This window comes from Spermophilus citellus, assembly GCF_964194105.1.
Source record: "Spermophilus citellus genome assembly, chromosome: 9".
NCBI lineage: Eukaryota > Metazoa > Chordata > Mammalia > Rodentia > Sciuridae > Spermophilus > Spermophilus citellus.
The window spans coordinates 114,914,994-114,927,904 of NC_138191.1; the positions used below are offsets into that span (position 1 = coordinate 114,914,994).

The following is a 12,911-nucleotide window of genomic DNA, read 5'->3' on the forward strand; positions in this document are numbered from 1 at the left end:
ACCAGAAAATGGGTCGTTCTAGAGGAAGCCCATCCCTGGCCACAGACAACTCAAGCTGTCTTTTCTCTTCTCTCCTCTCCAGTCAAGAAGCAAATCGAATTGAAGTCCCGAGGTGTGAAGCTGATGCCCAGCAAGGACAGCAGCCGGAAGACATCTGTATGTAAGTGTTCACTCGCCCCCTGCCGGGCCTCTTGTGTGGGTCAGATCTGCTGATGCTGTGACTGTGGGGACACCAGATGATGCTGGATGGCTTCCCTTCACCCCTGCTTCCCTCCATCCTGGGCTCTGCACATGGACACACTGACCCGGTGGCCAGTGGGAGGCCCGGGGCCTGTCCTCTGCCTTCTCCTCCTCCTCCTGCCCTCCCCTTTCCCCTTCCCCCCTCACTTCCCATCTGAACCGCAGTCCAGGGAGTCATTACTACTACATTTCTCTCTTTATTTTTCCTTTTGAATCACTTCCACCTGCTAAGATGGTCCTCTTCTGGCTCCTCTTCTAGGAGTCGATAACCTTGGGTTGGGATCTAGGGGGCTACTGAGCCCCAGCGTGAGCTCCCAAAGCCAGATTGAGAGCGGAGGAAGGGACATGCCTAGGGACCTCCTCCAAGGGGCCTGGTGGGACAGCCAGAGGATGGGGTGGGGGAGCCGTCCTGCCTCTGAGGATGATGGTGAAGGGCTGGGGCTCACAGCGGGGATCACATCTCCGAGAACAAGTTTCTGCCATGGTGTTTGGAAGATTAAAAGGGCTCCAGGGCTGGGGGTGGGGGCATTTGGAACGTCACCCTGGGAAACACCTGATGGGCTCTGTGCCGAGGGCCTTTTGAACGAGAACAAAGGGCGGGGGATTCTGGGCCCCCAGAAGGCTTTTCCAGAAATCTTCCATTTGCCTTCTGGAGGCAAGTGCAGGGAGCCTGCCCTGGTCCTCTGAATGACTGACCCCTGGTTTCCCTCCCCCTCCCTGTCCTTCTGCTTCTCTTTCCTCCCCTTCCCTTCACCCTCTCCTCCGCCTTCCCACTCTCCCCCATCTTTCCCCTCACATCTCCACTCCCCCTTCCCTGCTTCTCTAATGGTGCCTGCCTGGCTCTCTGCCCTCCCCATCGCCCTCCTTCCATGTCACTTCTGTGTGCTGCCAGAAGGGTCTGTTATGGAGAGATGGGGCCGCCGTGGAATTCCCAGCTCTGTGCTGGGGGTGTGGCCTGGAGAAGGTCGAAGGCAGGGGCAGTTGGGGCCTGGTCCCGATGGGCCTGAGCCTTGGTATAGGATTTTCAAGCCCTGGGAATGGAGATGGCACAGCTGGCATCTAGCATCTCTGGTGGCCCCAGCCTGAGGGGACTGGATAACAGGGCCGTCGGGAGGCCCTGTTGCTCTGTTTAAATGGGGAAGGGGCAGAGATCCCTGGGCCAGGCTGAGAATCTGAAGAGAAGGCTGGAGCCGTGACCTTAACCCTCACAGGTCCTTTCTGTCTGTAGCCACAGGAGACCATATGAGCTGGGGAAGGCATGTTCAATTTCTGACTTTGCCCTGGTGTGGCTCCAGGACAAACTTAGGGAAATGGCCTGCATGGGGACCCAATGCTCATCCCAATGGTGTCCTTCAGGTGGCCATGCCACCCGGGACACTCATGTCTCAGCTTCCACATCTGTAGAAAGGAGGATACAAAGCCCTTCCTAGCCTTCCTCTGAAGGATACTGTTGGATCTAACGTGGACCTTCCTGACCTTGGACTTCAGGGGTCCATGAACTAGCTGAGAAGCTGCCTGTGCTCTTGGAGGTGGTTTTCTGGAGCAGGTCCACGTGCTTTTCATGCCCAAAGCTCCCTCTGAAATATGACAAAAACCCTATTCTAATGAAATAATGCAAACCCTCTAAATATATGAGTATCTTTCCATCAACAAGGGATTAATAATCTTCATTCCAAGATTTCCTCAGAAAAGTATGGATGTGACCAGGCTGCTCAGAGGCCAGAAGCCAAATGTCTGTAGGTTTCTGGCCCTTTGGGTTCTGCCCCAGTTCCCTGGGAAGAGGTCCTCCACTTGAGGGGAGCAGTGGACCTTGCCGATTGCTCTGACCAGGCAATCTATGAGGACCCCAAAGCCCTGGCCATCACTGCTCCTGGCCGCCCATCTGTCCGTGTCTCCCTTCAGTCGGGTAGAAGGCATTGCCTTTTGAGCATGTCACAGCTTGTCCTTACTAAGGGGCCTTCTTGGGGCAGGGGAAGACTCACACTCCATCCTGTCCCTTAGTAGCCAATAGTCAATCAACACGGTCAACACCAGCCACTGGGTTTAAATGGACAGCGGAGAGTGGCAGGAAGCAATGAAAAGGGCAATGCCTCTTGCCTCCATGATTAGTTAGTAACCAGTTCACTGAGATGAATGTTTGCTTGTTTCCTGGGGAGGCGTGAAGGTCCTCCTGGGACTGCCGTCGCCTGCTGGGTCCTCCTGGTGTCAGCTGCGTCACGGTTGGGTTGGAAACTTCCTGGATGGCGCCTGAACCTCCCATGGGGCTGGCTGACTGAAGGGGAGCAGCGGGGTCTGCTCTGTGGTCAGGAGCTATGGCTGGGCAGGTGGCCTTGGCCATGGTCCAGCTCTACCGTCACCCATCAGTCTTCAACTCTGTCTGCTTCCTGGGTGGTGTCAGTGATGAATCAGAGGGAAGAGAAGGCATGGGAACCTCTGAACAGTGTCACCGTGCTGAGAGCGCTCTGTGTGGCTTCCCCGTGGTGGGCAGCAGGGCCTCTGTGCTGGGTGTGGCCTGTGGCAGGTCAAGTAGGCAGGACCTAAGGGGTACTTAGCTGCGGTGGGGACTGGTCACTGGGGCTGTACGAGTGGCCAACCTACCAACAGGAAAACTAAGTATAGTTCAGGACTGTCTTCCGCACCTCCTCTGGAGAGAGGGTCCATGGTTCCCCTCCCCTCTGGGGTCTTCTTCTTTCCATCACTTGCTAAACACCAAGGCTCCCAGGAAGCAGGAGCTTGCTGTACCTTTGGGGATGACACTGACATCTTCATGTCCCAGCCCAAGAGTTTCTGGGCTGGTAGGAATGGTGGCTTTGTTTAGGATGTAAAAGCTCTGGAGGTAGAAGCTTGGCAAGGTAGGGGGCATGTTTAGGGGAGAAGCATCCTGGGGAGGAACTGTCCTTAGCCTCGCGGTGTGGGGGTTGGAGAAAGGAGACTACCCAGAAGGCCTTGCACTCGTTGTCACACGCTGCAGGTGTGTGGTGTCTGACTGAGCATGCAGTCTGCCTCAGTCCTCAGATCCACGTGCTTGGCCACCTGGATGTTTGAACAGGGTCTTTGTTAGGCCTCTACCTTTAGAAATGAGTTTCAGAGCCAGTGAATCTAAACTGGGACCCCCCACCCCCGCCACGGCCTCCATCAACTACCACATTCTCACAGGGCCCCGGGCCCAGGAAACCCTGCTCCCTCTCCTGTCCTAGTCCTCCACAAGCTCTGGTGATCCTTTCTTTGCCATGTCCTTTCCCACTGTCTCATTGCCTGTCCCCATTATCAGGTTCTTGTTGTCCTTGAATAATCACCAAACTTCCTAACTCATCTCACAATGAGAGTAATCCAGGTTTCACCGTCCCTTCTCCCACTCACAACTCTTCAGGAGCTCCCCGTGGTATTTGAGATCAGACTCAAACCCCTTAAAATCCTGACCTCTGAAATCTCATCTTCAACTTTCCTTATCACCCTTCACACACCCCCTCGTCTGGCCACACAGAGCAACCCCCAGTTGTTTCCACCTTTCTCCTGTGTGTCAGTTAGCTCTTCATTGCTGTGACCAAAATACCTAACAAGAACAACTTAGAGGAGGAAAAGTTTATTCCAGCTCATGGTTTCAGAGGTCCAGTCCACGGTTGGAAGGCTTGATTGCTTTGGGCCCAAGATAAGGCAGAACATCATGGAGGAAGGGTCTGGTGAAGGAAAACTGCTCAACTCAGAGCATCCAGGAAGCAGAAAGAGAATGAGGATCCAGGGGCGAGATATATCACCCCCAGTGACCCACTTCCTCCAGCCACGCCTCTCCTGCCTCCAGCTACCACCCAGCGTGGTCCATTCAGATTATTAATCCATCAGTTGTAACTTCGTCCTCTGATTAGATTATAGCCCTCATAATCTAATCATTTCACGTCTGAACATTGCTGCATTGTCTCACACATGAGCTGTCTACGGGACTCCTCAGATCCAAACCATAATACCATATCTGTCTGTCTGTCTGTCTTTGTCACTCTGTGTTCAAATCCTACCTCTCCAGAAGATCCATGTTAAATACCTCCTCCTCCAGGCAGCCTTTCGAACTTCTCCCAGCAACATGACACTGGTCCTCCCTCTGAACATCCCTGTAGCAGCATGCTCATCCCCTCCCCAGTGCAGTTCTGTAGTTCATTTCCATGTTCCATATCTTTACGCAACTGGAAGCATCTTGAGGATAGTAATCATATCTGACTACACTTGGCATCTCCTATGGTATCTAAAAGAAGGCCTTGTACACATTGGATGCTCAATGATTGCTTGTTGTGTGCTCATGTGCAGGAATGAATGAGTGGGTTATAGAGCTCGTTGCTCACATTATGGGATGTTGAATGGAGCGGCGGGACATGGGCAAACTCAGGTCCTGATGCTCCAGATGCCCTACAACTTCTCGTGCAGAGGTTGCTGTTGGGATTGTGGGATGGGTGAGTCCTTGAGTGAAACTGCTCTGGCCAGGCAACTCCTGGCCATCCTCAAAGCCAGGAATCCAGGGTTGTGAGTGCTTCTACCCTCATCAGTGAGCGCATCCAAGAACAATGGCCAGGCAGGGACTGACAATGACTCACCCTCTGCACCGTGTTTGTATGTGCCGCCCCAGGACCAAGCGCCTACTCTAGTGGAGAAAACTGTGCATATGGTTTCCGTAAATAGGAGTCTGGTGTTGGCAAGTGTCAGGGTTATTACACTACCTGCTGGAACCACAGATCCCATCTCTACTTGGTGGGGTTGGCCGGTGGCATTGGGCAGGGTTGGGGGAATTCTTTGGTTACCACTTACTCTGGCTTGACAAATGGCTGATGGGAAGAGGTTTGCAGAAGAAATATCAATATTTGAGCTCAAGTCCCTGCTTTGAACTTCAAACTTCAGCTTTCTCTTACATTCTTTACTATTTCTGATCATGCATCCACCTTTTATTTAACTTCCTTTGAGTCATTTCTCCATTGGGGGCTGAGGTGGGGGGGCTCATCTCATCTAGAGTCTCCACCCCTTGGAGCACAGGGTGGGGAGGTCATCAGGGGCTATGAACGGTCCACCTCTGGCCACTGGTGTGGGATGAGGGAATCAGGTGGTTGTTGGTGGAGGGAGCGTGTCATGGAGCCCACAGACTCTTGGTAAATTTCACTTGGATTTTTCTTGCAAAGGAATTTGTCAAAAGCAGATCCCTACCTTACTCACTCAGGAAAGCCCAGCCCAAAAGACCCCAGCCACCAGACAGGGCCCCACAGAGCAGGGCTTCATTCTGTCTCTGCCTTCACCCCCCACCCTGAGACACTGCCCCAGATGGTGCCTTTCTGTGACTATCCATTTTGTATGTACTGTTTTTTTGCCTTGTAGTAACTCAGGTTGGTGTGTCCCAAGGACATAATATGTGTCCAGACCCTGGCATACCTGAAAGGGGCAAAAGACTAGGCTCGGATTTCAGGTAAGATCCACTGGGGAACTTTCTGATTGCAAGAAGGGTGGGGTGGCCTGGTTGGGGGGAGATGAGGCCTGGCCTTCCTGGAGGTGGAATGAAGAGGAAGGCATGGATGAGGGAACTGGCAATTGTGGGAGAAAAAGCCATGGCCTTTGACCTTCTCTCCTGGTCCAGTCTGTAGAAGCCATGTCTTATGGCCAGTGGAAGTTGTCAATGGTCAATGCTGTCCAGAAAGCCTATGTAGCCAGGGTACAAAAGACCACCATTCTCAGGAATGATAAGCCAGCAGCAATTCATACCTGCAATCATCTAGGAGACCCCAGGTCCCCGAGATAGTGCATTTTGCAAAATTTCAAACTATCAAGTTATGTTCCCATAGTGCTCCATTTCCATTACAGTGTATGGGTATCTCCCCCTACTCTTTGCTGCCCTAATTGGTACTTATCTCAGAGGACTGCTGTTTTGCTCACAAAGTCAGCTTTTAACTCAATCCTAAAACCATTTAATGATCCAAAAAAAGATGAAGAGCGGATATTCCTTCCATTGGAGATTTTAAGTAATAAACAGTAGAGCAGAGATTAAAGGCCAGAAGGAGAAGGAACTTGGGGCCAGAAGTTGCTTGGGGGACTTGATTGACAGGAAGGACTTGGGGGCGGGGCTTGGCAGGCCCAGGCACTGAGCTCACGGACACACCTTGTCTCCCAGGTTAGGATCCAGCGTCCAGTTCACCTGCAATGAGGGCTATGACCTGCAAGGGTCCAAGCGGATCACCTGTATGAAAGTGAGCGACATGTTTGCGGCCTGGAGCGACCACAGGCCCGTCTGCCGAGGTGAGGGCGCCCTGGGGAAGGGAGGCCACCCAGAAAGAGGGGCTGGGATCGGAGGACGAGGCCCAGCTTCCAGCTCTTGAGACCCAGGCTCTCATCCTCCTGCTCTTGGGGCTTTCAGTCCTGCGTTGATTTGCCAATGACCATATTTATCCGGCAGCCTCTCTGTATCAAGGCCTACTAGGATCGGGACAAACAGAGGACATTACCGTTGAAGGAAGGATGCACTTATGTAGCAGATTGCTAGCTCACTGCACAAAGACATCACAACCACAACGAGCTAGGGAAGGACATCAGCCCTTATCCTGTCCCCTGGAGTCCTCCATTGTAACACATACACACTAGAGCCCTCTGTTCCTGTGACCTTGTTTGTTTACCCACATGGTGGACCTAGAACATCTGAAATGATGTTTTTAGCTCTACTTAAATGGAATGGACCATTGGATCCAAAGGCTTCTCTCTGGGCTTCCTCTAGCCCCATACCTGGGCACCTCGTTCTAGAGGGCACTGCCACCCACATGTCCAGGTATCACACAAACCAAAGATAACCTGGCCTGGCACCCTTCCCCCCCACAAGTAATCTTAAAACATCAGACCTGAGTGGAGGCCTTTATTGGAGCAGGACCACACTGCTGCTTTGGTAAGGAAGCCCCTGACCTTATTCCCCAGGATGCCCTCAAAGGAGGCTCCTGAGCACTGGGCTCTTAGATGGCCTGAAAAAGTCAACAGGGGCTCATTTCGGTGCCCCTTTGGGAGAGAAGGTCTTTTGCCCTCTGAAAAGTTACATCCTGGATCCTTCTGACCTAAGGAGATTCTTTGCCTCTCTCTAGACACAAGCATCAGCATGAAATTCACATAGGGTAAGAGAGGTCCAGGAGAGAAAGCAGATCCTTCTTACACCAAGGAAGAGGCAAGGTTGCAGCTGAACATCAGTCCCTTTCTGTTTTTTTTTAATTTTTTTTTAAATAAATGACAGCAGAATGCATTACAATTCTTATTACACATATACAGCACAATTTTTCATATCTCTGGTTGTATATAAAGTATGTTGATACCAATTCCTGTCTTCATACATGTACTTTGGATAATGATGTCCATCACATTCCACCATCTAAATCCTTTCTTTTTTTTAATATGATGATAAGAAATCTGGAAGAGGGCCATGAAAATCTTTAAATAAGTCTTAGGTTTATTCTTTTTCACTCTTCTCTGAGATGGCCACGATCCCTGGTTTATTACGTGTTCTGCGTTTCCATGACTTTCAGGTATATTATTTCAAAGGTATACATAACTATTATTTTGAAAAATCAAATAACAACAAAAAAATTTAGTATAACTCTAACCTATTCTGTTCCATCATCCCAGATGTGGAACACATATAAAAACTTAAATCAATCAACAAATGTACTGTGTATGACTTGGGACTTAATGGGCCAACTAACTGGGCAATTACTTATTTCCTGTGGGCCTATAGACCATTGTTTGTTTGTTTGTGTGTTTGTTTTAGTTTAGTGGTGCGGGGGATCAAGCCCAGGGCCTCGCACATGCCAGGCACATGCTCTACCACTGAGCCCTGCCCAGGCCCTATTTTTTTCACCTATAAGCATGGCTAATTATACTGACCTAGCGCTTGTGTTTTGTGTGAAGAGCAAATGGTTTGTAGTTTTGTAAATACTTGATGAATTGGCAGGTGCTAGAGGAAATTAATACCCTCGTGCTAGAGCATGAGCTCTATGGGACAAGGACTTTTGCTTCATGCATCACTTCCGATAGGGCCTGGCACCCAGTAGGTGCTTCATAGCACATGTTGAATGAGTGATGGGATGAACGCGTAACTGCAGAGCACATCCCTCCAACTGCACAGCCAGGGCACCAGCTATGTGGAGAGGCAGAGAATGATCCTGTCTGAGGACCAAGGGACGCATGGCCAATCTGTTCTTCCAAAATCCCTTTCGAGAAGCCAGAACCCAGTGCCTTCAGGCAGTGCTGGGATCTGATGTCTCACCAAGACCTTTCCCTGGGAGGAACTTTGTTCTTAATGATGGTTGTTTACACGAACATGCCAAGGATGGAGAAAGGCTAGTGGTGAGGAAGTTCCTGGTGGGGTAACATGCTCATCTTTTTCTCCAAAATTGTGGCTCATCCAAGCCATCTCCAGTGATTTGGACCCAGCGGGCTGAATTCTCTGCTATGCTTTCACCAAGCATTGGGCTAACCTTTATCACATCTGTAATCTCATTCTGTCCCCTGCTGCTGTGAAACAGAGGTGGTGGGAGTCGTGGTTCGAATCCAACTCTCATCGCTTTTTTACTTGGTGTCCTTGAGACAGTTTCTTCACCTCTCTAAATCTTTTTTTTTTTTTTCACCCTGCAAAATGTCAGTGACATTCGAACATTTCTTGAGGGCATTACTTGGGGAATGAGATGAGGCAGTGGTCTTGACAATGCTCTTTGAGAAGTGGTGCCAACGTGCTGCTCACTCTGGCTCGTGCACCTTCTGGGCATTGTTGGTATACAGCTTCCTCAAGTCCCAGAGCAAACCTCAGCCACGAGCGGCTGTGCATGTTTTCAAGAGCCGCTGTCTTGTTCAATCTTAATGCAACCACATGGTTTGGAAGTCACACAGACTTTGATCTAGATTACAACTCTGCCGCCTATTATCTGGCTGGCCCTGGGCCAGTTTGTCCTTTTTAACCACAGGGCCCTTGCTTGTGAATGCAGAAAAGAAAACTTCCCCTGTCTACCAATTCTGAAGTTTAAAAAAGTTACATTGCAGAAAGTGGCAAGCCCCAACTGCCAGGGGGGGCAGGGGGCTCAGGCTCACCCCTTGCTTCTTCTCCCTCTTCTGCTCCTCTTCCATGGGCCATTGTGAGGGAGACAGAGAGAAGGCCAAGGCTCCTCACTTTGTGCTTGACTGATCTGTCCTGGGCTTTCCTGCCAGCTCAGGCCAAGGGCTGAAATGAATATTAAATTCTAAGGTCTCTTTATTTTGGAAGTCTTTAAGGTTTTCTTTTAAAACCACTTTGGTTTTTTTTTTTTATTAATTGGAATTGCTACTCTAATTATGATTTTTAGAAGAGTTTTGGTGAAGCCCACTTTAAGAATAAAAAGGACAATAATCTTTCAATTATAAGAAGCTCTGCTGAGAAGCAGGTTACCAAAAGATCATATTCTAAAAAGCATCGGCCGCCATACATAGTGGTATTATTTTCCCTCTAATGCATTTAAAATATGATTTGGTTTTAAATATTCATTTTTTTCCACACAATTAATTCTACTAAAACACAGGGCCTGGCAAATAATAGGTTCTCAATAAATAATAGGTTCTCAATAAACCTGGATGAATCAGAGATTGAAATAAATGAACAATATGGAACTGTGCCCTCATTTTGGAATTTGAAATTAGGTATTCACAGTCCTTTCTTTTCTTCCCCCCCCCCATCAGAAGAAATAAACTTCTAATTTTTGACTCCTAGAAATCTTTGATCATGCAAAGGAGATTGAGGGCAACACAGAGAACCGGTAAACTAATTCCGGGCAGCCCCAGATAGAGGCAGGGTAGTATGGCACAGGGCTTTCATGGGGGGCCAAATACTTCAAAATAAACTTTGCAACAAGTAAAACAGATACAACTAGAGTTTCTCTGATTGAAATAGGGTGGGAAATTTGGAGGGGCTCTTCCCTGGCCACTCTCAGCAGCGTCCAACCCTGGGGCTCTGGGAAACACTGTTTGTAAACCACTGATATAAAGAACAGGATCAAATTAACAACACAGCAACCTGGTTTCCTTCTTTCTTTTTCTCCCCCCAAGTGCTGGGGTTCAAACGCAGCATACTAGGCAAGTGCTCTGCCACTGAGCCATACCCCAGCCCCTAAGATCTGGTTTCTCTCGACCACCAGTCAGTGTGGATGAAACAGCCCCAGATGAGATACTGATTCACCTGTAAATACTGATTCATAAAATCAATCATTAACAGAAAACCATATATTATTTTTTCTTTGTGGCTAAATCTGTGTGTGTGTGTGTGTGTGTGTGTGTGTGTGCACATTTGTTCAAAATCCATCCTTTTTGGTGGAGAGAATACCAGTCTTGGGACTTCAGAGACCAAAGTTCAAGTTCCAGCTTCATTAGGGAAATCACTGACATGACCAGAATTGTTTCACTCACCCGTAAAATGGGTGAAGTGTGGGAAACAGTACGCAGGCCAGGCCGAATCCAATACCATTGATAATGACAGGTCTGCTCTTCCTTCCCGGTGGCCTTCGCTGGATCAGCCTCCTGAGCCTCCCCTTGAACACTGTTGGTTTTCAGAGTTCTAGTTTCCTCTTTCTTCTCTCTTCTCTGCTCTTTTCTCTCCTCTCCTCTTCCGTCCCCTCTCTCTTGCATGTCCCAATGCTCCAGCCCTAAGAATGTCCCCGAATCCCTTACCTATATGTGCTAATGACAAAGCTCCCATTTATTAAGCTATTTATACTTGTCGAAAGCCTGGCACTAGGCATTTTTCATAATTTCTTTATGAGGAAGTAGCAATAACCATATTTCACGTTTAGCTGGTCAGCAACTTACCCAAGGGCACAAAGCCAATCATCAGTTGATCTGAGTTTCAAACCCAGACTCCAGAGGCTCTAGGCTTCTTCCACTTGAAAATTGTTCCTGCCCATCCTTCAGAGTGTGTTGGTTGGACCATACAGAATAACGCCCTTCCACCTCCACCTCCCCACACTGGGGGTAACTTTTTATTTTAATATAACTGTAAACTTATAGAAAAGTTTCATTTAAAGTGCAAAGAAACTCCCATATACCCAACACCCAGATTTAGGCAACTTCTTTGAAGAAGTTAATGGAGCAGGAACTCAAGGAGGGTGAGTCAGAGAGACAGGAGAAAACCAAAGAGGCATCCTTGAAGCCAAAGAAGGGTCCGTGGGGTCAACAGATCCCAGAGAGGTCAAGCATAATAACAGCTGAAAAGTGACCAGATGGGTATCTGGCTTGAGCAGCTGGGGAATGTTTGAAGTTGTCTTTGCAGAGAATTAGCCAGGAAACCAAAGGGAGAAGGGAGAAGAGTGATCTGGAGCTTTAATTATGGTGGCAAACCATGAATTTGGGATAATGCCCCAGTTCTCCTGGAGGTTCCTGTGGCCTCTGGAATCAGGAATAGAAAAGTGGATGGTAGAATTGACGCAAGCAGGCATTTCCCCCAAGCACACGGGAGAGTGCAGAGGGAACTAAAGGCATTGGTGAGTGGTTTTGAGGTCAGACTGGGCAGTGGAAGAAGGGTCGGAGTGGGTCAAGAGAAGGGGAGAAAGGTGGGAGCAAGAAGGCTAGAGCGGCCCAGGATCCAGGACAACAGGTGCATAGAGACCAAAGTCACTGTCGGGAGCTTAGACAATGGAGGAAGGGATGGGCGGTTGAGTTGAAGCGCTGAGAGTGAAACTTACCTCATGGCCCGGGCAGTGGGGCCCTGGTATGACCAGAGATGTCATGAAAAGGGATGTCCTCTATAAGAAGGGACCACCCCTCTGTTAGGACAGGAGAAGAAAGAAAATGAACACATCAAGAGACAGAACTGCACACTTCAGGAGTGGGAGCAAGGATATGCCTGCTAAATGCTTCTGTTTCCTTCAAAGGGGAGGAGACAAGACCACCAGCCCAGAGCAAGGGAGGGGAGAGGAAGGGGAGAGGCCCAGGGGCCTGTCAGAGGCATGAAAGGGTCTTTGAGCAGGATGGAAGTGAGCTCAAGAGCTAAATGGCAGGACTGCTGGGCGAGACCTAGTTTTCTTTGCAATGGGAAATCATGAATTTATAATGACATCAATCTTCTTTCTTTTGTGATTTTCTTTTTTCCCAGCAAATCTCAACCATGTAGGGGCAGGTATAGAGAATGCAGGCAGAGAGGCTCCTCCCAACCAATGGCTTCCAGGCAACTGATGAAAGGGAAGAGGGCAAGGGACTTAGGAGGGTGACAAGGAAATGACCATAATGGGGGACCATGGGGTATAAGCTGGGTGCACGCAGAAGGAGGGGGCTGGTGAGCAGAGGGAAGACATTGGTGTCAACATAGCGGAGGTCTTGACGGGTCAAAGTGAACTCTGGGGCTTAGCAATCATTTCCAAAATGAACCGCCAGCAGCTTAGTAGGTGGGAGGGACGCGACCTCCAGCCAGGGGGCTGCAGAGGAAACAGTGGCCCGGGGAGAGGTGTGGGACGCAGTCAGGGCCTGATTTGGGGCAGGAGGTTCTGAAGAATGGTGCAGCCACAACACCCCAAGGGGTTTGTCCACCTTGGGGGTGGTGGGGAGATGGTTCCAGGGGACAGTGGACAAGGCAGGAGGAAGATCAGTGGTAGGAGAAGCAAGGGAAGGCAGACGGTGCCAGGAGGAGCATGATGGGGAGGAAATCTAGGAGGTAGAGGGAC

The 12,911-nt window shown here is 49.5% G+C and overlaps 1 protein-coding gene across 1 annotated transcript in view; it reads left to right on the plus strand.

The window, feature by feature from the left end:
• The window catches only part of CSMD2 (CUB and Sushi multiple domains 2), a gene marked incomplete at both ends in the record, with an annotated part of 546,906 nt that overhangs the window by 270,879 nt on the left and 263,116 nt on the right, over positions 1-12,911 (plus strand). Inside the window, 3 exon segments of the mRNA XM_081308594.1 lie at positions 83-160; positions 5,590-5,677; positions 6,377-6,501. Coding sequence (XP_081164720.1) covers positions 83-160; positions 5,590-5,677; positions 6,377-6,501 — 291 coding nt within the window.